Source organism: Dreissena polymorpha, chromosome 2 (genome assembly GCF_020536995.1).
Source record: "Dreissena polymorpha isolate Duluth1 chromosome 2, UMN_Dpol_1.0, whole genome shotgun sequence".
Classification (NCBI taxonomy): Eukaryota; Metazoa; Mollusca; class Bivalvia; order Myida; family Dreissenidae; genus Dreissena; species Dreissena polymorpha.
The window spans coordinates 61788492-61814057 of record NC_068356.1 but is presented as its reverse complement, the minus strand read 5'-3'; the positions used below and the strand labels follow the sequence as shown (position 1 = coordinate 61814057).

The following is a 25566-nucleotide window of genomic DNA, read 5'->3' as shown; positions in this document are numbered from 1 at the left end:
AAACAAACGCTCAATCAAAGATATTGAATTGATAAGGTTATATTTGCAAATTTACCCCCCCCCCCTTCAACAGAAAGAAGAACTATTAGGGAAATAACTGTGCTACTTGTTCATATGTACTACGAAATAACGAACATAATGTGCACGATATTAAAATTGTACTATTTTGTATATCATCGCGGCCTTTTAAAACGATTAGTCATGCATAACATATTTCTTCCTTAGGTCGTTTTTATAGACGTTTATACTTGATACTCAGCAAGTTTTGTTTGCATGATAGACAATTCCTTCTACGAATTAACAAGGTTTCAATAATTTCATATTCATAAAAAACATACTAATAAAATATGTTGTCAGTTAAAAAATTCCCATATTATATCAAGAATAAATATGTTTCTGGGAACTATTGCTTTAATTTTAAATGGTGTTAATCATCTGCGTATTGTCACAATTCGCCTTGCTGCAGAACAGTCGAACGCAATACTTGTATTGCTCTACCCACTGGATTCCACTCGTTGTCGTAGAGTTAGACGGTTTATAAGCAACACATCTTAAATACTTTGACAAGATATTCCCTCTTTTCTATACATGCCCCTTTTTAGATTCGAACGCTTACAAAATAAGAGAACCTCGGCGTGTTTTTGATAACGCTACAGTACCGTTATTAATCATGCGCATGCCTACACGTGTAGTTATTCCGAATTCACTACTACCACATATTTTTCCCGCCACAAAATATGCCTCCGTGATACTTGTTATATTTATTTATATAACTTGTACTGAGCTCTTATGAAAACGACCATTACGACAAGCGTCCTTTTAAGCAATACTTATAAAATAGTATTTTATTCTCTAACTGAAATGCTGTTTTTTCTTCACATAAGTGCTCGTGAGGACATCATTTCAACATTGTTGCAGAGACAAAAACATCAGTCAGATTATTCGTACGATAAACTAATTTCGAAACATACATTTGTCATAACAATCTAAAAATTCAAACTGCGTAGCGCATCTTGTTGTATACAAGAACATTGGCCTTCCGTTATCATATAATGTATTAAGACATGTCAGCAGATACATGAATAAATAGGTGTGATTCATATCAAACGTAACTATGTTTTTAATGAACTGTGAAGTGGACGACTTCCATGTCATTTTGTAGTTTACTGAGACAAATAAGCTACATAAATGTCAGGTTTAAGAATAGTAAAGAGTAGACTAGGTTTAGATAGAAATATAGGAAAACACACATTTATAAGTTCACAGGGTTGTAGCACTATTGATCTTGTTTTCTGTAAAAGTAATATGTTTCCATTGATTCATAAGTTTGAAGTTTTAGATCCTAACATTTTTTCAGATCATTGTGTAGTAAAATTTAGTATTGAGTGTAGAACTGAGATAGAGACATATCCCAACAGTAATAGCCATATGGAAAATGATACCAAAAAGCTACCATACACTTATAAATGGAATAATGAAAAGAAAATGGATTATGTTAATTCGTTTAATTGTGAAGATGTAATAAATACCTTTGAAACTATAAGTGGCTGTGTAGATCAAACCCAAAACAGTGATTCATTGGATAGTTATTTATCCCAAGTTTGTGATGTAATTGAAAATATTTGTTCATATTAAAAGAAAAGATGGTAGACAATACAGAGTTTGTTGATAAAAACAATTTTTTTAATGCTGCCTATGTTGATAATGAATGTAAGTATTTAAAAAAATGTTATAATATGAATCTTAATAAGTATAGACATTATCCTTCGGAGGAAAATAGACAAAACATGGTAGAATCTAGGAGCCTTTATTAAAGTACAATTAGAAAAAAAAATATGCTTATGATAAAAATCAAACAACGAAATTAGAAAATGCAAGACTTACAAATGCACAACTTTACTGGAAAATGTTAAAGAATAATACATGCAAAGATAATAAACAAGGTATAAGTAGTAGGGAGTTTTAAAATATTTTAAATCAATTAATGACTCTAACTCTAGATTTTATCAAGCTGATGAAGATGTTTTGTTTTATCAGGACCGGTACTTAAATGGAGAATTAAATATTATGTTTGGCGAGTTAAATGTAGCATTTACTGATCAAGAAATTATAAGTGCTTGTAAGCAAATTCATACTGGTAAATCAGGTGGCCCTGATTATCTGCTTAATAATTTTTTTTTAATTTGGAATTAGTAGTAAACGTTTCTTAAAAGTTGTTTGTAATTTGTTTAATAAATTCTTTGAATATGGACATTTTCCTGAAGTGTGGTGTGAGGGGTTTATTGTTCCATTACATTAACAGGTGATAAACAGGATGTTAATAATTACAGAGGGATAACATTGTTAAGTACTTTTGGGAAATTATTTACTAAAGTCATTAACAATTGACTTAACAATTGGGCTGAACACTATCAAGTCTACATAGAGGCACAAGCAGGATTCAGGCAAAAAATGGGAACTGTTGATAACATTTTTGTGTTACATGGTGTAATTAATTATTTATTAAATGAACAAAAAAGATTGTATGCCGTATTTGTTGATTACACCAAAGCGTTCGATTATTTGGTGAGATTATCATATGGTATAAACTGTTGAAGCTAGGCGTTAGAGGAAAAATGCTTGATATCATAAAATCTATGTATACAAATGTTAAATCAAGAATAAAATTAGGTAATACAATAAGTAATGAAGATTTGTCCTGTTTTTTAGGGAGAATTATTATAACCTTTTCTATTTTCTATTTATTTGAACGACATAGAAGAATATTATATGTTAAATGGTTTTAAAGGAATAGATATTGGTATGCTAAAATTATTTTTGTGGTTATATGCAGATGACATTGTAATTATGGCAGAAACTGAGGATGAACTAATTAAAGGTCTGTCTTTGTTAGAGGACTATTGTGATAGGTGGAAATTATGTGTTAACACAAATAAAACAAAGGTTATGGTTTTTAAAAAAGGGGGAAATCTTAGGAGGGATATTACATTTTTTTTACAAAGACCAAGCATTAGAAATTGTTAAATCATTTACATATTTAGGAATTGTATTCACTACAGGAGGATCTTTTGCAAATACCTTTGAAATCCTTGCAGGTCAAGCCTCAAAGGCTGTTTTTAAGCTTAACTCATATTTAATAAATTATCCAACAATTTCAATACTTACCAAGTTAGAGTTGTTTGATCAGTTTGTTTTACAAATTTTAAATTATGGGTCAGAAATATGGGGCTTAACTGAGTCAATGGCACTTGAAAGAGTTCACCTTAATTTTTGCAAAAAACTTCTTGGCGTGAAAATTCAAACACAAAATAATTGTGTATATGGGGAACTTGGAAGAACATCCTTGATATCTAAAAGAGCCATAAATGTAATACAGTATTGGTTGAAAATCATACAGTTAGAAGATCATTAGTATGTAAAGTGTATTTATAGCCACATGTGTGAGAATTTAATAAATAAACCAAATAAACATTCTTGGGCAAAATCTGTATGAAATCTGTTGCAAACCTTAGGCTTCCTATATGCATGGCTGAACCAAGGTGTAGGTGATGAAAAGTGTTTTTTATCTTTGGTAAAGTCTAGATTAAATGATACATTTATCCAAAATTGGATGTCAGAACTTAATGATTCATCAAGAGCAATAACTTACAGGCAGTTTTGTAAATTTGAATTCCAACCCTACTTAAAAAATGTTAGCATAAATAAGTTTAAATCTGATCTTTGTTGATTAAGGGTTTCATCCCATAGATTAGAAATAGAATCAGGCAGATGGCACAAACCTGAAGCCATACCATTTCATGATAGAAAATGTCAACATTACAATGTCCTTGAGGATTAATATCAATTTTTACTAGAATGCTCTTTATATGGTGATATTAGGAAATTGTATATAAATAAATATTACTGGCAAAGACCAAATATGATAAAATTTAGTGAAATAATGCAATTAGATAATACAAGTACCACCAGAAACTTAGCTATGTATGTACATAAAGCATTTCGTCAAAGAAACCTGTATAAATATTATTATGATTAATTGTATATAATGCATTACCCAAACTTGACTTCTCGCTCTCTACTCCAGTAGATTCGTCTATGTTGTTTTTGTTATAGCATTGATTGTGAAATAGATTATAAATGTTGTAATCCAAAAAATATGTCCTAGACCTTTTCATGTATTGATACATGTACTTTATTTAACAAATTATGAAAATCAATGCTGTTCACATGTCATGACTTTATATATGTTACTATGTTTTGATAATGTGTACTCATGGACAGTTTGTCTATTGTATATATTGAATAAACCAAACCAATATCTCATAACACATATCGTTGGGTGAATATTTGATTAGGTTCCATTCTTAATAAAAAAATATTCAAAAACACAATTAGTAAAGCAGTGTCAACAGACCGTTTATCAGTTACGTACATGTCAGACAGACGTCAACCAAAGCTGGGCACGACCTAATGTGACCCAGATCGCGATTATGAAAGCTTATTTGACGCACGTCAAAAGCTGTGAAGAGAACACCGTCACGGACATAATAATACTTGTTTGATAATATTATTTTACTTAAACTTAATTTAAATGAATTTTTTGGCGTTGTTTCATTGTATAAAGTGATCATGAGTGGCTATTAGATCAATTCCAAATCGTCAGTGACTTTATCAGAACATTAAGTGCGTAACGGTGTAAATACACATTTTAATTACGTTTTACAACTTTAAGAATTTCTATAAAATGTTTGGGTACATGTTTATATACTAAATTCTTCTTTCATTGGACACCTTTTTGAAGACTTTATGATGTTAAAACACGTTTGCAGTTTTTGTTGAATCTTTATGTATATAAAAGTCTTCTTTTATGCGGCGTAACGGTGTTGTCACATTTGTAACGGTGTGGACAGATTTTCTTATACTTTCATATTCTTGTTTATTCGCATCGTGTTTTTTACTAGAAAGTATGTCAGATAAGTTCCATGCAAAATTTGTGATGTTGTTTGAAAGACAATCGGTGATATGAATACGAACATTATTCGCATCATATTGTTTGTATAAATTTGTCCACACCGTTACGACGTTGTCATCACCGTTTCTCATTCAGCGTAACGGTATGGAACGTAACGGTGATGACATTCGGGAATTCTGACAGAACTGATTCCATTAATTCTCCATTTTTGTCTGATAAATTCCATATAAAATTTGCGATGTTGTTTGAAAAACAATCGGCGATATAAAAACGAAGTTTATTCACACCATAATGTGTGTATATATTTGTGCACACCGTTACGATGTTGTCATCACCGTTACTCATTCAGCGAAACGGTGTGGACCGTAACGGTGATGACATTCAGGCATTCGATCATCCACAAACAGCATGCTACTTGTCTCAAAAACACATTACGCACACATTAGTTTGTGGCATTTAAGAATACATAATATTTGAATTCATAAAAGAACAGGAAGTGGAAAAAGCAAAAAAATGGAAGAACGGTGTTGACACTGAATAAAAGTACGTTCAATATTTTACTTACTTTTTGATGATTTTCACATTTTTCGCGCTCTGTTCATTGTTTCGTTATGACGTAAAAGGTTGAAAGAATGTTTACTTTTCGGAAAAAGTTGTATCCCCGTATCATTCCCGTGCGGTAGATGAAATTTTCTTCGTAACGGTGTCGACTTGAAAAATTACGGACAGAGCCATAACTGACCATTTATAAATATTCTGCATATAAAGCTACTAAATGTAACTGTTAATAAGTTAAGTTTAAATATATTTAGCTCCATTTGGTTGTTTTTTTTTATATTTTCGTTTGACATTCTTTTATTAAACAATCAAGAAAATTGCCCTTTAAGAATTTGGACAACACACCGTTACTAAAATACATGGGGGTTAGTTGCTTCGACAAAGCATCAAACTGCTTTAAGCGTGTGATCTTCTAAGAACTCTTTTCCAATATTTTTTTTTACATATTATTAAACATTGTTATTATGAAACTTATCTCTGTTAATGTCTACCATTTAGATAATTGTTGAATATGGACAGTAAATGGAACCTATTAAATCAAATATTCACCCCGTTACTATAAATAGAAACAAAATGACGTCGCGATTGGGCCGTTATTCGTATCTAGCGGACCAATATAAATTATATCAGCCCGCTAAGCAGGGCCAATTTTTCATATCAGAAAAGAATGGGATCGCGCGGCTTATGCTGAACAATTGGCGTCCACATTCAGTTTTAGCCAATGGTGATCAATAAAATTAAGCCACAACTCAACGAAAGAATCGAACATAATTATAATGACACGTAGAACACGATTTGGATAATGCAAATATCGATTGAAACTAAAACTCATCTGAACATTAAATATGATGCCTCTATTTGTGCTTTAACAAGATTCATCAAACACTGAAACAACAAAATTTAAAGAAAAAGACACACATACCTCGATGACAACTTAAATTCGGTTCTAATAATAATAAATTAACAAAGATGTGTAATTCCATTTTCTGTTATTCCATCCGTTTATCTATTTTTGATTTTAAATCACACATTTTTTAAACCTCGGATTCCATCGAATGCTTAACGCTGTCACCATAAACAAGATTTACGAAATCGAATGTCGAAGCGATTACAATAATTTTAATTCTATCGAAGCTTCCAATTATGCATGACAAACACTAAATTCGAAATACGTTTTGGAATCGTTCGATGCTTAAAAAATATTTAACTGTTAAATACAACCCCTCAAGGTCCGAATTGTTGTCATAAAAAACATAGAGTCTAGGTAGTTTCGTCATATAATTACGTCACATCAGATACGTCATTAATTGCGTAATCAATTGAATAAAATAAAAGTACGGAAAGCTGGTTCGGTATAAATGTTAGTGAAGGACCAACATAGTATGATATGTGATATAAACGATAACACACGGCAGAGCTGGGCACGACGTCTTAAATCGGCCCTAGCCGCATAATGGCCCTCGGGCTAAAGACCCTCGGGCCGTTATGTCGGCAGCGGGCCGATTATAGACGTCCGGCCCAGCTCTGCCGTGTGCTATTGTCTAAATATCAGAACAAAAACCATAGCGTTTTTATCATGATTGTTGAATTGGTTTACCTTTAGATTGTCATGCTCAACCATCCACGGGAAGGCTTGCCAATACCGAAACTACATCCGAAAAGGGGGCCAGCGCTAATGGAACAACTGGTGATCACTCGTTTAGTTCTCATACTTGCGATACTAATCTGGTATAAGTATCAACGACTGAATGCTAAATCCCGAGGTCAATAATCGATGATTCTACTGTTTTATATTACTTTTATATATATAATATTAGATTGATAAAATACAGTCACAAATGAACAAAGTGAAACAGATTTGCCACAATAGTATTATTATTTATTTAGGTTTTACGTGAATGTGTCCGTTGTCGTATGAACGACATTCAGGAGCGTATTATAAATGTTTCACGGCATATAATACAATTCATGTTCAAGTATAAAAAAACACTCAAAATCAACGAATATTTTGCACACTATTTCGAAAAATAAAGTTAACCAAAAAAACCAGTGTTGTTTATAGCAATAGCCAAAATTTCAACGCTTGATGTGGAATGGTAACACAGATGTAACGAGATACAATATATTCCATTTTAATTTCAAGCAACGATACCTAATCATACGCAACACGAACACTAGCTTGGTACATGAACATGTATTGAATATATTGTCCCGCAAAAAAAAGTATTGTGTATCTTGTTAAATCTATGAAACCAGACCACAACTAGTGTTGAAATTTTGGATATTGTTATAAAAATAATGATTTTTTGTATTAATTTTATTTTTCGAAATGTTGTACGAAATATTCGTTGATTTTGAGCGTTAATGGGTTTTGTATATTTAATTTCTTTTAAAACGAACTGATGAAGTAAAATAATGAAAACACATGCTATATCATATTACTGTGTTATGCCAGATTACATGTTAACAATATTAACAACAAGCAAATCACGTCATCACAATATTCATACTAGCATAGGCATCGAGCTAACGTTACAGTATTATTTGAAGTACGAATGCATGTGCATATGCACGTATAAATAAGTCTTGGCCTGATTAATAAATTCAATTGTAAAATATAATCATTTTCGCAGAAAAGTTATAAAACAAACGCATTAAACAGTAACTGTTTTGTGATTCTGTGTAGATAATACACTCTCAATGCTCAGTATGTATGGCTAAAATATATAGGTTTATATTTTTTTTAGTTAATATTATTATTTAGTTTTATTTTTTCCAATGAACTTCATCCTTAAATATGAAGAAAATAATGTATTATTCCAACTTTGGAACAATTTAATATAACAGTATTAAAAACTTCCTTTCATATGACATCAAGCTACATACAAATATAGAAAATATAAATATAAAATCATGTTTCAAACATGAGCTTTACTACTCTGTGTTTGGCATTACATAATTTTATTTTCGTTTTTGAATGTGAAATGATTGTGTTGATACTGAAAAAAAATCCATTCCGTCGGATTGATCGATATTTCATTTTAACCGAGTTAATAAGCAAATTAAAAAGGCCTAAAGCAATTAAAATTTGTACAATTGCTCGACTCTTGTGTTTTCTTATAGTGAATATTTTTAAAAATGTTGGCACTTTCAGATTTTTGAAAAAGTTGGAGTGAACCAACTATTGCCGGTTATGATAGTTAACGGATTAAATTTCACAACTCTGCACAGAATTTGGAGAAAAGTACCTTTTGTAATCAACATATCTAAACCCGAATAAATATAAGGAATTCAGTTTACATGTTGAGTTTATCAGACGGTATACTGAAAACTTTATGTCAAGCAGCTCATGTTGTTATTTAACAATATTCACTTTAATAAAACTTATAGAATAAACTTTACTATAATAAAACTTATAAAATAAACGCTTTTTATTTAAAATAATGTATTTTCCATGTTCAAAACATTAATGGTGCTATAACCTGCTTATGGTGTTAACAGGGAACATATATTTGACAAAATTGTCATGGGGAATGCTTTCTTTACGACTGAACTGATAGCAAACGAATAATGCAAAAAGTCATTTAGGCTTTTTAACGTTCGGAGGTTTATATATCTCGTTTGTCGAATATATTTTATAATTGCCGAATAATGAGATTATTTTATACGAAGCAGTATATGTACATTGATGACACAACAAAAGACAATAATACCTACCGATTTAACCGATTGACCAAACAAATTATCATGTATTATGTATCGGTACATACTTAGTGTTTTATCAACTTTGTTTTGTAATAACAGACATTTATTTTAATAAATGTTACATAAAATAATTATATTTTATATAGAGGAAATAACAAGGTTTGAACGGTTAGAAAAATGTCGGATCAGTGTGGGGACTTCATATTTTGTGTAAATATAACAAGTATCACGGTAGCATATTTCGCGGCGGAAAAAAATGTGGTAGTCGTGAATTCGGTATAAATAAACATGTGCGCATGCACATAATAAATAACTGTACTGTAGCATTACAAATCACAAACTGAGCTGCTCTTATTTTCACGGTGCCTATTCCACGTGACTTTTTAAGATCTGTGTTAGGAGAATAAAGTGCGACCCAGTTAACATTTTTAATGATGTCTTTTAACATATTTCACCATTTTAATGGGATTAAGTGGAGAGCCCGCTCATTCGTGAGAGTTTTCTATACGTATCATGATCTTTAAAAACAAATAAGTATTTTTTCAGTAAAGTGTAACCGCGCGTTTGTTATAAATATAATTACCGGTACTGAAAACGACAAGGCGTCCTTTTAAGCAATACTTATAAAATCAATTTAATTCTCTGACTTTTAATGAAGTTTGTTCTGCCCATCCGCCAATGTGCTTGTGGGGACATCATTTCAGCATTGTTGCAGAGATTAAAACTGAAAACTGCTGTCAAAATCAAAATATTCGTACTATAAACTAATTTCGAAAAATACATAAGTCATAAATCTAAAATTGCAAACTGCATAGCTCTTCAAGTCATATATAAAACCATTAGGCTTTTGTCATTTTATCAAGTATTAAGACATGTTAATAGGTACATTAATAAATGGGTGTGATGCATATCGAACTTAACTATGTTTTTAATGAACTGTAAAGTGGACGACTTACACGGCATTTGTATTCTGATAATTGTTTTTATCTTAAGAGCGTGATGCACAACAAACCTCAACACAACGACATCGCAAATGGAACAACTGGTGGAAACTCGTTTAGTTTCCCTACTTTCAATACTGATTACGTGAAACTATTGACAACTGAATGAACAACTTAGTGTCAACAAACAACACCAACGGCGCAACTGTTGACTACTCGTTCAGTTTTTAGCTCACCAGATCACAACGTGCTCATGGTGAGCTTTTGGGATCTCCTTTTGTCCGTCGTGCGTCGTCCGTCGTCAACATTTTGCCTTAACACTCTAGAGGCCACATTTATTGTCTGATCTTCATGAAACTTGGTCAGAACATTTGTCCAAATGATATCTTGGTCGAGATCCAAATTGGGTCACTTGAGGAAAAAAACTAGCTCACTAGGTAAAATTAAAGTAAAAGCTTGTTAACACTCTAAAAGTCACATTTATTGTCAAATCTCCATGAAACTTTGTCAGAACATTTGTCACAATAATATCTCAGCTGAGTTCGAAAATTGTTCCGGTCAGTTGAAAAACATGGCCGCCAGGGGCGGGTCAGTTTTCCTTATATTGCTATAGTAAAACCGTGTTAACAATCTAGAATTCTTATTTTCAATCCAATGTCCACGAGACTTAGTCAGAACATTTGTTCTACTGATATCTTTGCTGACTTATGAAATGGTTCTAGTTCATTGAAAGACGTGGCCTCCGGGGTGCGGGGCAGTTTTGGTTACCTGGCTATCACAAAAACCTTGTTAAGATTCTAGAAGTCACATTTATAGTCCAATCTTCATGAGACTTTGTCACAGCATTTTTTGTAATAATAGCTCAGTTGAGTTTGAAAATGGTTCCGGTCGGTTGAAAAATATGGCCGCCAGGGTCGGGGTAGTTTTCGTTATATGGCTTAATAAAACCTTGTTAACACTCTAGGAGTCACATTTATAGTCCAATCTTCATGAAACTTGGTCAGAACATTTGTTCTTCCGATAGCTAGGCTGAGTTTAAAAAAAGGTTCTGGTCCGTTGAAAAATAATACCGCCATAGAGGGGGAAGTTTTGCATATCTGATAATAGTAAAACCTTTTTAATACTCTAGAGGTCACATTTATTGTCAAATCTTCATGAAACTTAGTCTTAACATTTATTCGTATGATAGCTAGGCTGAGTTTGAAAATTGTTTTGGTCCGTTGAAAAACATTGCCGCCAGGGGGCGGGGCAGTTTTCCGTATGTGGCTTTACTAACACTTTTTTAACACTCTTTAAGTCATATTTGTAGTCAAAACTTCATGAAACTTTCTCATAACATTTTTCTCAATGGTCGCTCAGTTGACTTTGAAAATGGTTCCAGTCCGTTGCAAAATTTGGCCGCCAGGGGCCGGGGCAGTTTTCCTAAAATGGTTATAGTAAAACATTGTTAACACTTTAGAATTCACATTTAAAGTCCAGTTAATATGAAACTTGGTCAGAACATTGTTCTTATGACAGCTAGGCTGAGTTCGAAAATGGTTACAGTTCGTTGCAAAATATGGCCGCCAGGGGAGCAGCAGTTGCCCTAATATAACTATATTAAAACCATGTTAACATTAATTGTAGTGAGGATGTTGGTGCACAATGATGACGATGATGATTATGATGGTAATGATGATACTGTTAATGGATTCAGAAACATTAACAATTTAACAACCCAAATATCTAATTATAATGATTGCATTACTCAAATTAATTATTGCCATTACTTCAGATTGTTATCATTATTTTTGCAGAAATTCATCATAGTGGTAAAACCAATAAAACAACAAGAATTGTTTAATATTAATCTTGTTTGACCTTTCATTCACTTATCCTACTTTCTAAAAAAAACTCATTTATACCTGTGCTTGCACTGTTGCAGCACAATAGTGTTGATTGATGCCTCCTTAAATAGCCATGTGATGATTGTGTGACACTCTCTGGAATGTGGCCCTAATTAACTGGGCACTCCCATCAAAGATCTTTGTCTTGATGGCAGATGGACACCATTCATAGATAGACTACAACTTGAAACTTTTTAGGCCTACAGTTTGCAGTCAGTCAGTAGTGTGTGTGTTATAATGAAAGATTTCTGATTGTTACAGGTTTTATTGTTGTTTCAATTGGAAATATCATTGCAAGGTGAGTTTGAAAATTATTTCAGTTATTAAAAAAATATGTGAAAAATGTGAACACTTTGGTAGTAAGAAAACAAGAATTTATCTTTTAAGAAGAACAAAAAACTGTTTGGTTAAAAAGGAACATTGTTTTAGCAGCTGTTTTTTTTTCAAAAATAATGTTTTTATGTTTCATATGTTTGTGCATTCAAATTACAAATAGTTGGAACACTTGTCTTAATATGATAAATTTTCCAATGTCTTGTGTGTGCTTACTTCTATATTTGCACACATTTTAACTATAAGAAAGATCAAGTGATATGTGTACCTTAAAATAATTTTTTGTACAATATTCTCATAATCATTTACTTCTTTACAACCGACTTTGATATATGATAACAATTCAACATATTATATTTAATTATGCAAAAACTAGTTCATAAGCACTCAATCTATTGAACAAATACAGTTGTTTTGAGCATCTAAAGCTGTTTTTGCAAAAACAAATTGTAACTAGTCATCCCCTATAACATGCACAGATGGTGAGATGCTTATGATCTCAAACTCAATGCTCGACAACAATTTGTGGAAAATGTACTTCCATTTTTTTGCCGGTGCTCATTATTAAATAACTGTCCTCATATTAGTTTTATCCAAATTATAGCTTTGTCGCAACAGGTAACAATTGTTTGTTTGTTTTTTAAACATAAACACACACACGTTAACAACCCTTGCTGAACGTTAATACTACTCAGGTGAGCGACCCAGGGCCACCATGGCCTTCTTGTTTTACTTTTATTACGGATATGCTTAAAATATGAACGACTTATTCAAAAACTTGGAGTCAATAGATCAATAATCTTCTTTATATATTATATTATTATTTATATACAAAGTAGAGAACAGCTACTTTGCAGCGAACGGTGATTTTATATTTAGATTTCAACTCAGCACACTGATATTGTTAAATAGAAATGAAAAACAAGACCTTTACCACAGTTTTTATTGCGCATAACACGTCAGCACTTTAGATACATGAAATAAAATGAAATACACGAAATGAAAACTCGCGCTCTGATTAAGTTTCCTAATTAAAACAACAATTAAATATTTATAACATCTGTAGTTTACAGAGACAAAGAAGCAACAATTGTCAGTGTCTCATATAAACATATAATAAAACCGTCGTATTTTTATAATGATGAAATATTGATATATATATATATATATATATATATAATATACAAAGATGAAAACGCCTGTCATACGATCAACTTTCCAGTTATTAGCTACATGCATAGGTCATTGGGTTTATAACGTTCAATTTTATTTGTATTTCCTCTCTGATAGGCGTTTCTTTTTTTATTTATTATTATTAATTTAATTTTAGCAGTCACATAAACAACCAAGCAATGTAATATGGAATTTTTGCACCCATTATTGCTGCTTCTTCCTGTATTTGTGCGATGATTATCTGAAATATTAACTTAATGACGCTATATTCTTAAATCTTTTTCTATAAAGAAGGAATGTAGTTGACACTTGTTTGTAGTTTCATTTTATCGTTCGTCAAAAAGTTGTAACTCTGTTGCTCTGGTATCTTCAATACCATTGAGTAAATTGTAATTAAATCGAATGCGTTTTAATTCCCTTTTATTATTGTTTAATTTGAGTTACAATGCTATGACGTTAAATTTTATTTACACTCAAATGTATTATGAATATTGCTGCGCCAAGTGTGAGGTTGAGCGCTCTATAACCGGTTTAAACCCCCAATGCTTTGCATTGACCGTTCCAAGGCGGTGACTCCAGCTTTATTCATATTTTGTGTTTATGTTGGTTTGTATTGTGCTGTATTGTGCTGTTTTGTACTGTTTGGGCAATCGGTCACTTGCCTTAAATAAAGGACCAACAAATTGTTTTTAATGAGAATTCAATACTGCTCCAGCAGCTGGAGTTTCACTTCTTTATATTGTATATTTAGTGTTTTACGAAATAATGATTTACAATCCAAATATTAATGTTACACTCCATATTTTATTTAACCATTTTTTAAGATTTTTCTTTTTTCTTTTTACTAAGGTGTAAACGACGGAGTTTTCATTTTACATGCGACGGACGATGAAAACATAGCCAGAACAATCAAGGAGAAGATAGAACGGGAGCTTGGATCAAATGACAAGCAGTTAGTAGATGTGTCTGCGGATGTTGGTTTGGGTGAGGGAAAATTAAGTTACATTGAGAACGTTTTGATTACGTACAGATGGATATTATTTCTTGAAACTCCTCATTCCCAAACAGACAGCATACACTTGCAAAACGGTGAAACAGTTAAAGTTGACAATTTGTATGCACAAAATAATGACGACAAACCTCGCTTCATCCCAATGTTATCCAATATTAAACAGAGAGAACTAAAAAGGTCTTGGTTGAAGGCTTTGATCCCTTTACATGATTCAGAACACGACATCAAGAATTTTGTGAAAACGATACGCGGTGTTCAATAATCGGCACTAATTATTCCAGAAAGACATTGAGATGCAAATTAATAGCACACGTTTGTGTTAACAAATCACCACCACTCACTTTGTTTATTGATTCTCCCTGACGGTTTAACTGAATGATTGTTTGTGTATTCCTGCGATTTAGTGTGTTTATCTAACTTGCGCGGAAACGGATATCCCATAAACCAGAATCACGGACACCAATGTCGTGTTATGTATTAGCTTGTATAGCTGTATCAATTGTATTGTAGAACAATGTCGTGTTATGTATAAGCTTGTATAGCTGTATCAATTGTATTGTAGAACAATGTCGTGTTATGTATCGGCTTGTATAGCTGTATCAATTGTATTGTAAAACAATGTCGTGTTATGTATAAGCTTGTATAGCTGTATCAATTGTATTGTAGAACAATTGCATATTATTTGGATAGTATGAAAACTTGTGTACATATTTCGTAGTTTGTAAAACATGTAATTACAATCTGTATGATTTGTAGGTAACCGATACCATTAACAAGTTGAATACAAATATGAACACCCAACGTCTTTGTATATAAATATATATAAAGAATCGACTATGTGACTATTAAAATTCCATATGCATTCATGTGTTCTTTCCGTAAAAGTTACAAAAATAACATTAAGGTCGTCGTTTTACCGCTCTCATATGTTTATGAGAGCTAAGTTAGTCCATGCCTCAAGTAATATATGCATTTGAAAACGGATCGAATTGGCTCTGCATGTATCATTTTGAATACCGTTAAAAATTATTTTGTAAGAGTTTGTTTAAAGGACATCAATAATATTAAATCATTCTACGTTCATGAAAGCAAAGAACGATTTTTTAAAATATAAATCAGGTTATTCAAATATTATAATGAATTATGGATTTGTAACGTTTTAAATGAGCAACAATACCATAATGTTTAGAATTGTTTGGATTAGAGTCTGAGGTTCGGCTGAAATATATCACTGAGTTTATAACTTCTTTACATATGTTTCGTTTTTCAAATAATACTATATGTTTGTGTATCTGAAAATGTACTTTTCAAATCGGCAAAAAATTAGTCTTGCATTTCGCACATTTCGATCATGATTTAATATCTTAAATAAAATGTCAGCACAAGTATGGCACGTTTTAAGTGGAAAATAAAGGTTTTGACACTGATGGGCGCAGTCAATTATTGGGTGGGTGTGTTGTTATAAAAATGCGATGGTACAATATCCGCTTTCGTTGCAATAGTTTTATGGAAGAAATACGAGTGAAATACAACACGTTAGCAATTAACGCTGGTGATACATTATATCCTTAAGAAAAGTAGTCTACCTAAATAAGCTTACCCCAGAAGCACCATTTAAGAATTAATTGTGGCTCAATCCTTAATTATAATATTTTAGTATCAGAACAGACATTCATTTTTTATTTAAAAAGACTATCTTAAAACGTTTACCATGTTTTGAGTCAGTTGCAAAAAGTATTGTAAATTTCAATCGAAAACAAATAAAATTCTCCTCAAAAATACGGACGATTATTTAGCAACTTGCATTTCACAGCCATTCCAGTTGCTGATCCAATTATACTTATTATGTAAATCCTGAAACTGCTGCATCAGGAAAAAAGAATAATCTTAATATATCATGAGGTCTTTTATTTAGGGTAAGTGGAAAATGTTCAATAAATCTGAGGCAATACAAAAATACCAAACATCAAAACAATAAATAAACATGCATCAAAAAGCATACAATATAATCGTTCGATCACCGCCGTTTAACTGTCACAGTCAACAATAGCGGGGCGTTTAACCGATTTTTAGGAGCTCGAAAACGCCCACTTGGCACAGCACAGAAATATTAAGAACACATTTGTGTAAAGCAATAATCACTTCAAGCATGACAATGTAAATGTATCAACACAATAAACGCGCTTACATTTAAAACATATTTAACAGGTCATGGCGGTTATACTGTTTGTTGATAACCTTTGTGATCCGTTAAATCACCATGTTTTATGATATATCGAATTTTTACCGTTGACACTTATGTATTTTCAATGAAGCAAGCATTACAAACATGACCATTGTTTTCCCGTTACTATTAATATAAAAAAGTCGCATAATTGTCATGTAATAATAAATAACCAGAAATCGACGAAACTGTATTCTTGTTAGATTCATTAAATAAAACATATATAAATATTTTGGCCTGAAATTGTATGTAACTTTGAGGAAACCCATTGCCCGGAAAAATCAACTTAACTATTCATTAATCCTAATTGTCTTTTAAACACGTATTAACCATCCTCTTAACTGAATGGGTTATTTTTGTTCAAACTGAATGACACTGTTTTATGAAAAGTGACGGAAGTGCAAAAACATCAATAAAGGAGTAATTAAACACTTAACTGACACTTAACAGACTTTAAATGTCGGCAAAATGTATAAAGGCGAATTTGCGAACCATTTATGTCAGATGCTTTAATAAAAAACTTGTATTCTGTTGCGTATCCAGTAGGAATAAAAGTAAATTGACACAGAACAAGTTTCACTGTAAATATATTCAAAGCTCAAACGTATTTTAATACCAAAATAATGCAATTTATTTATACTCCGACACCACGAAGTTTTTTTCTTTCGTGATATCATTTAAATTAGAATAGTTATTATCCAACAACTGATTTTATGTTTATTCGTTGTTGTTGCTTTTTAGGTCAATATACTTTTTTGTTGTGTTACATAAGGAAAATATAGCCAATTTGTAAAAACTAACTTTAAAAAAGCATAATAAGGCGAAATATATCAGGAAAGAGTGAAACATGTTCTGTGTCGAAAAATTCGTATGCGTTGCTATTATTTAGAATTAACATGCAATTTTAAAATATCAGTGAACACATAAAGTTGATATCTTGTAAGTAACTAAAATCCCTGTTTGTTTTTGTAAACAAAAACAGATATATAACATAAGGTAAATTATACGTGTAGTTCATCACTTATATGATATGCTATTTACAATATACTGGTACATTACTGTCGTGTGGATATGATTGTTGACATTTCCAGCAATAATCAAACCATGCGATCTACAGCTGAAAGCTTAACAAGGAGTAAACATTATTCGGTGACATTTTAACGACATCTTGTTAATGACACATGTTATTCGTTATTGTAAACCAATACCATAACCGAACAGGAAAAGACGACTCGAAGTCAAGCCCTTCCTAGCAACATGGTGGTTTATTTACAAAACGTACTGTAATGCCAAAATATGTTTAAATAAACTTACATCATCCAAGCCGATTTAAATTGTTCTGCTTCATTCCACAAAATCGATTGAAATCGTTTTATCTTTGCAAATTGAACGACAATAATTGTCTAATGAATCTTGTAAATATATGTAGATTTATTTTCTGCTTAACTGATAAATCAAATACCATTCGTGTGGTTTCCATAAAAATAAGGACTTGCCTAATTTAAATGAAATCGCGACAGACAAATGCATGGTTAGTCGGAGTATAAATACATTGTATTGTTTTGTTATCAAAATACTTTTGAGCTTTGAATATATTTAATAGCGCAAAATGTCATCCACATGATTATATTTCATATTAGTACCTAATTACCCCGACATGAAATGTAATTTGAATAGAAGATTCTAGAACAATTTTAATCATTTATCTGTTCTAAAAGTATTCATTTCGTTTTATTCATTCATATTGAACTTAATTGTCTAGATAAGATCGTTAAACTTTTCACTAGGCTGTCTGGTCCGATATTCACCAACCAATTTTTTGACGGAAGTCTAACAATAAACATATTGTTTTGTTCTAATAATATAATATTGATTGATGCAATGCGAAATTAAATACCTTTCAATAATTATTTCTTAATTGAAAACAATGTATTTACGATGCATGCACAATTTTTAGCTGGAATATATTTTAAGACTTTACATATTTTTCCTGGTTCTAAGTCTATTATTCTTAAATCTAAGAATGGGTTAATGAATACATACCGGTACCCAGGAATGTTGTTTCTGATAAGGGCTGTGATGTTGTAACAGTAACAACCAAAGAGAGCATAAAATACAATTAACGAGAATGAGCACAACCTTTCCCATCCGCTTTAACTGGGGGATTTTATCAGTTAACAATTTAATCCTCGTGTAATCGTCGTGTTATCCGGTGTAACAACACCGGGGATGCTTCAGATGCGGAGTGCATGAGTCGTTAAAGGGGTAATTAGATGATCAGAGCCATTTATACTAGCGAGCTATCCCTGTATGTACTAAAATTCCATTGAAAATGTATTGGAGAATTAAATCCCAATTAATGTATCACTAGCCAGTGTATGGACTTCTTTTTTTTAAATTGAATTTGATTTGATTTCGATCTAGATTTTTACCAGCTACTGTCCATGACAAAACGTCACATCCATATTTAACGCAATTGAAGTTCACAAGATTGTAGTCTGTGAGTTGGTCGACAATAAACTTCAATTAATGAAAAGATTGACGCATCCACTAATGGAAAATACGTGTTTAATTGATTTAACCGCATTGTTAAGCCGCGAGATACACGCACTAAAATATATGTAATTAATGTATTTTAAATTCATTGAACGTTCCGAGGAACAAAATGAGGTTCGCATGTTTGTTGGAGGTTCAACAAATACGAAGTAATCGGATATTTAACAATTTAATATATGATTCCATTCGACCAAAATGACATATCATGGTTTATATGTCAATGACTGACTAAGTAAGATAGAACAAATATCAAACAACCAAAATGTAATTTGAACTATCTTAAACGAAAACTGCTGTTATATGGAAAACGGTATTTAACAGTCAATGGTTATTATGCCCTCGACTGATATATTTTAATAATTCATGCATGGAATTGAATTGCACGAAAATTTCAATAAAATGATAAATTCGCAAATATCAAACATTTACTGATGAAACTGTTAAAACACTTAATACAGAAGCGGATGGGGCATTCTTAAAAAAAAAAGTTTAATAACGTACAAAATGCCACTCGCAATTAAAAAGTTAGTTACAAATACACATACAAATATAAGCGTTATATTAGTTATAGCACCATATAGTAAAAATGAAACTCCAAAAACATTATCAGCGGACAAATTCGTGTTATCATACACGTTTATTAATTCCAAGGCGAGTAATCAATAGTTTGTACAATACGTGACAATGCTTGCAATACATTAGTACACATGCACAATCTGAGGTAACCGGCTCGAAACGGTAAATATAAAAACGGTGGAGACTCTTCAATTTGATTGAATAATATAATAAGAGTTTGTTCATAAGTATGTGTTGATAAAAACTCGATATAATTGTCAAATCGAACGAAAAATTACCTGTATACAGCCTTTGTAATATGTGTAAATAATATTTAATCTCCTTTTAAAGTGTGCAAATAAAACGGTTATATGGCATTTAACGCACACAACAGCACGTATCATAGCAGATGCTTTACTCATTACGTATAAAATGTGATTCCAGAGTAAACGACCCATTTGCATACACTGGTCTGAACTTCTATGCTAACAAATAGTGCTATGACATACCTGTATAAAAGTACACAAATACTCATTAACTTGTAGACGACTTTTATATTACAATACAGAAAGATTTTATGGCGATTAAGGGTGGATAATTGTAAAGGCAGTTTACGATCATGACTGACAATTACCGGTGTGGTATTAAATAACGAATGTGTTTAATGTTTTGTTTGAAGTTTCATCTTGTTAAAGATAATGATAACACAAACGAATGTTGTGGGGATGCAATTATATATATTTAAAGAAGAACGTACTGAGGTCACTATTGTTGGCCAAATATGTTAACTGAAAAAACGCGGATAAATGGTTTAATTCCAATTTAACAAGCATACTTGTGCACATGATTGTTTTTATATCTAAACAATTAAATAGTCGTGAAATAATGACTAAGTCTAATTCAAAATTAGGTTTGAAATGATGCCTATGTAAGTGGTAAAATTTAACATTTGTCTGCAAGCACCATTGTTCGCCAATCATGTAGTGCCGTGAATATCAAATGCTGAAAAACTACTCTTTTTTTTAAACCATAGCAAAACATATAGTTTGGTATTTTGAAATATTTTAAACATTTTCGTAGCAATTTTTGCACAAGGCAAATCACTGATATTCAGGTCGTTGTTTTCTAGTAAGGATGTATGTTTTTTTTATATAAAAATCATATTTTGTTTGGCGGTAGCACGCGCAAATAATAAACCCAAGCAACAAATTCATTTGAAATTAATTAAGTTATTTTAACCTATTAAATACAATCGGTTTGTTTAGTGGCTGGTTAAAATCAATGAAAATGGTAGATTAAGGGTGATTATATCATTAATTACAACCTATGAAAATTATGGGTGTTTCATAACGATATTAATACAAATAATACAAATACATGTATGTCCTTGGAAACTTGCATACAATTTACTTCTAGATATGTGAAAAGGGTCGACTTTCCTTTCGAAAAAATTTACCACCACTGTTTTTAACAAAAAAAAATATGAATATATTGGTGACCTGTCGTTGTCTTTAACAAAATCGTGTTAATTATTTTAAAAACTTAAATCAACTGTTAATTTTATTGTGGATATCCAAATATTTTTCAGAATAATACAATTTGAAGATATGTCTTAATGTATTATTAAATGCAGTTTTCTTTCACCATTCTGCAAAGTCAAACTACGTGATAATGCTTCTTTTGTTTTGCTTTTGCTCATTTAGAAATGATAAAAGCAATAATAAATGAGGTCAATATTCTTAGGGCTTCTCTCTTATAGTAGTTACTCGTGTTTAACCTTCTGCATCGTACAAGCCAATAAATCCATGACGCTGTATTCCATGTTAATGTGCGTTCTGTGCTGTGGTGTTAAATGAGGCGCGAAAGGAAAAGAAGCAAAACGCCAATATTGTCGTTTGTAGAATCCTGATTTGTGTATAGAGGACATTGTATATCTGCGGCCTGGTTGCAAAGACCGACGGAGGGTATAGCACGCATCGTGAGTACTCAGTGAGGCAGACATATTGTGAAATGACGGTTTTGTTTGCGATGTTCAAACATCACATGTGAATAAGAATAGAAACATTCAAGCAAGAAAATGAAAAATTGAACGTTTTATACTTTGCGTTGATGATTTGTCACTATTAAGCAAAAAAACAAGATTATGTTAGTATGTTTTACGTATATGGAAGTATTGCATTTATTTTGATATTCGCTCTTAACGAAACTTATTAATAAAACAGGTGGATTTATTTTACAACATTCTGCAAATGCAGACATGGATATAACTGTAACTAGCATTTTCCATCTGGTGCGGCCAAAAGTGGCTACAAAAGAAGGTTTGGAATAGCTACTGGGGAAAAAACAGCGTTTGTTTCCGCGCATAGACTCGCAATACTGGGTTGAGCAAATGACATGCACAACTGTAATTCAAATTGACTTGAAAAAAAGATTTTACGCGGTGATGACTGTGCAGAAAGATTCGAAGTAATTTTGAAAATATTATAATTGGTGGCGATTATTAAATAATGGAAATATTTAAAATAAAATAATTGGAATGCGGATGACATGTTTAGCAAACGTTTATGAACACTGGTATAGCGGACTAGCAATAAAACAGTGTTCAAGCATGTCCTTAATCCCATGAAAGGTTTATGTCTGAATTTTTACAATATCAGTGTTGACAAAACAAAATATTATGACAGCATGCCTTTTTATTGTTTATAAATGAAAATAATTATCATTTTCATGTATTTCTCAAAAACAAACACGTATATTGTTTTTATTTGGAAACACTAAAAACTCGTGTCTTTACATATTTATTGAAAGTGTTTTCTATAATTACATCATGGTAATTAATAACGGTATTAATTCATTTGAAATTCAAATAAAAATCGTTTCAAAGTGGTATATTCAGTAAAAATGACATTCAAACTCAAAGCGCATGAAGACGGAAAACAAAAAAGAAACAAGTACTTATGTTTAATTGACGGCTCTGATTACCTACCCATCCTGAAATTGTTCATGTTTAAATTGCGGTGTGTTGCCTTTGGTTGGCAAGTTGTGTATTGTATAATTACAAGTTAATAATAAAATACATTTTATTTGGTTAATCGGGTCATTGATTTCAAAGGTATGAAACAAACGAGTTTTAGATTTTGAATTTGAGCACTGGAAAACATTTCCGTAACTCGTTCACATTTAGAATGTTTAATAACTATTACAAATAACAAATTCAGACATATAAGTGTGTATGTGGTTTATTTTAATATTGAACACATTGCAACTAATAAATAGAAGTCAACAGACGATTTATTGTTCTAAATTAAAGAACCACTTTAAATGAGAGTTCGCAGTCACTATCAGAAAACTGTGACAACTATATTACATTCAAACGTTTTGTTTTCCATAACATGGGTATATGTGATTTTAAAAGGATTTTATTAAAGAGCTCATCCACGCAGGATACATGTTGTTAAACAATACTTTACATCAATTGAAAATTTAGTGCAATTTGAGTCTCGTGCAATTTATGATCAATGTTGAATCCAAAACACGAGCCATGAAGTGCTTGCAGTATTATTGTTTTGTGATATTGAAAACGGTGTTGGGATCAATTATCACTAGCGACAATTTCGTCCAAGTTAAAACTGATTACGTCATAAGAACTGGTGGTGCTCTGCTACAAAAACGGAGTGTGATCGAATGTTCAAAAGCTTGTTTGACAGGAGCGAATGACTGCGGATTTAACTTCGTCAAACATAATCGCCAGTGCGCATGCGTTACTTCCGATGACCTCCAAGGAATGAGTTTGGAAACGAAACCAGGGGCTTCAGTTTATATACATGGCCAATGTACTCAAGAATTTCAGGCAAGAAGATTCACTAAAACACTCAATTATTGGAATGTTAACTTTTACAAACAAGATTTACAGCAAGTATAATTACAATACGCGTAAGAATTTTTATTTACGTTTAGAATAAAAATAACTTTTTTTTATTTTCATTCTCGCCTTTAGATAGAAATTACGAACATGTATTTTAAAATTGATTATGCGTCTATTTATGTATTCAAGAAGGCCTATGTGTTTACACATTGATGTTGGTTTTAGGAGCAACTGCGAGCTTTTACATCTAAAACGATGTCAATGTCAACAACAATTACAACAACATCAAAGATAACGGTATCTCCACCCTTGTCAGCTGCCACTGCAATGCAGCTCTCAACAACAACTACAACAACACTGCAAACCTCGAAAGCCTCAATGAGTTCACTGGAAACTTATACAACATCAACGACGAACCCGCAATTATTTACACCAAGAACGACAACACCACACACTGCAGCATCAACTACGACAACACCACAAACTTCAACAACAACTATGTCAACACCACAAACTTCAACAACAACTATGTCAACACCACAAACTTCAACAACAACTATGTCAACACCACAAACTTCAACAACAACTATGCCAACACCACAAACTTCAACAACAACTACGACAACACCACAAACTTCAACAACAACTATGTCAACACTACACGCTTCAACAACAATTACAACACAACCGCAAACGTCAACAACAATTACGACAACACAACAAACTTCAACAGCAACACATTTAATGACAGTTTCGAATTCACTAGGACCTGCCGTTTCAAACTTCTTTGCAACAATGAATACGATGCCCGTAGAACCAACCACGATCACTTCCGTCCGCGCTTGCGTTCCGGAAGCATTCCTCTGCCAATCTGGATCCGTGCGATTGTTTTCGTCATCTGATGTGTTCACGTATGCATCGTATTCTCACCTAACTTCTGGTTCACTTTCAACGGAAACTGTCAAGTCATTATTTCCAATGACATTGGAGAATGTGATAGCAGCTTATGCGGACACCACCTTTGTGTATTTGATAACAGGTAAGGTACTGGGCCCTTTATCTAAATGCTACCTTAAGGCTATATTGCTCGTATCTGCCTGTTAATGGCACGTCAGGGATTTGTGTCTAATGCCTCACGTCGAACGTATGTAACGAGACCTGTTTGTTCTGTTCTGTTCACAAAAATCGCTGTCAAAGTGTATACCGTAAGCTCTCCTAGGTAGCAGATCGAACGAATACAAATATCTTTTATATTTATTTGGATATCTGCACAAATTTAACATTTATACATGCATTATTTGTAGTAATGATATTAATTCAGTATTACCATTATTTCGCTATGATGATATATTTTTATTGACTGATTGTTATTATTTTGAAGTAATGACAATAATACAGTGATTGTTATTCTTTAAGTACGGTGATGTTATTTATGTGGTAATTGTCATAACTTCGCTATGACGATATTTAATCAGTGAATTTTATTATTTTGCAATAACGATACCCATTCAATGCAATTTTTATTATTTTGAAGTGACGTTATTTGTTTATTTATAATTATTTTATATTGTGATTACATTTATTCGGGGATTGTTATTATATTGCATTCAGTAATTGCTATTAATTCACACGAAAGATGTTTCTTCAGTTGGTTCTATTCTTATTTATTTTTTGCATTAATGATATATATTCAGTGATTGCCATTATTTTGCAGTGTTGACTTTTATTCGTTGATTGTTATTCTTTTGCAATGATGCTAAGTTATTGGTAATAACCATTATTTCGC

General features: G+C 32.0%; 1 protein-coding gene across 6 annotated transcripts in view; it reads left to right on the top strand.

Annotated features, from left to right (window-relative positions):
- LOC127867271 (cell death abnormality protein 1-like) overlaps window positions 1-15579 on the top strand; it is a 49803-nt gene extending 34224 nt beyond the window's left edge. For 3 of the 6 annotated variants that reach the window (XM_052408321.1, XM_052408320.1, XM_052408322.1), the window contains 2 exons: window positions 7134-7217; window positions 14418-15579. In XM_052408321.1, coding sequence (XP_052264281.1) covers window positions 7134-7217; window positions 14418-14842 — 509 coding nt within the window. In that variant the 3' untranslated portion in view covers window positions 14843-15579. The remainder of the gene's footprint in view (window positions 1-7133; window positions 7218-14417) is intronic. The other 3 variants (XM_052408324.1, XM_052408323.1, XM_052408325.1) reach the window with 3 other exon arrangements.
- The last annotated feature ends 9987 nt before the right edge of the window (window positions 15580-25566 follow it).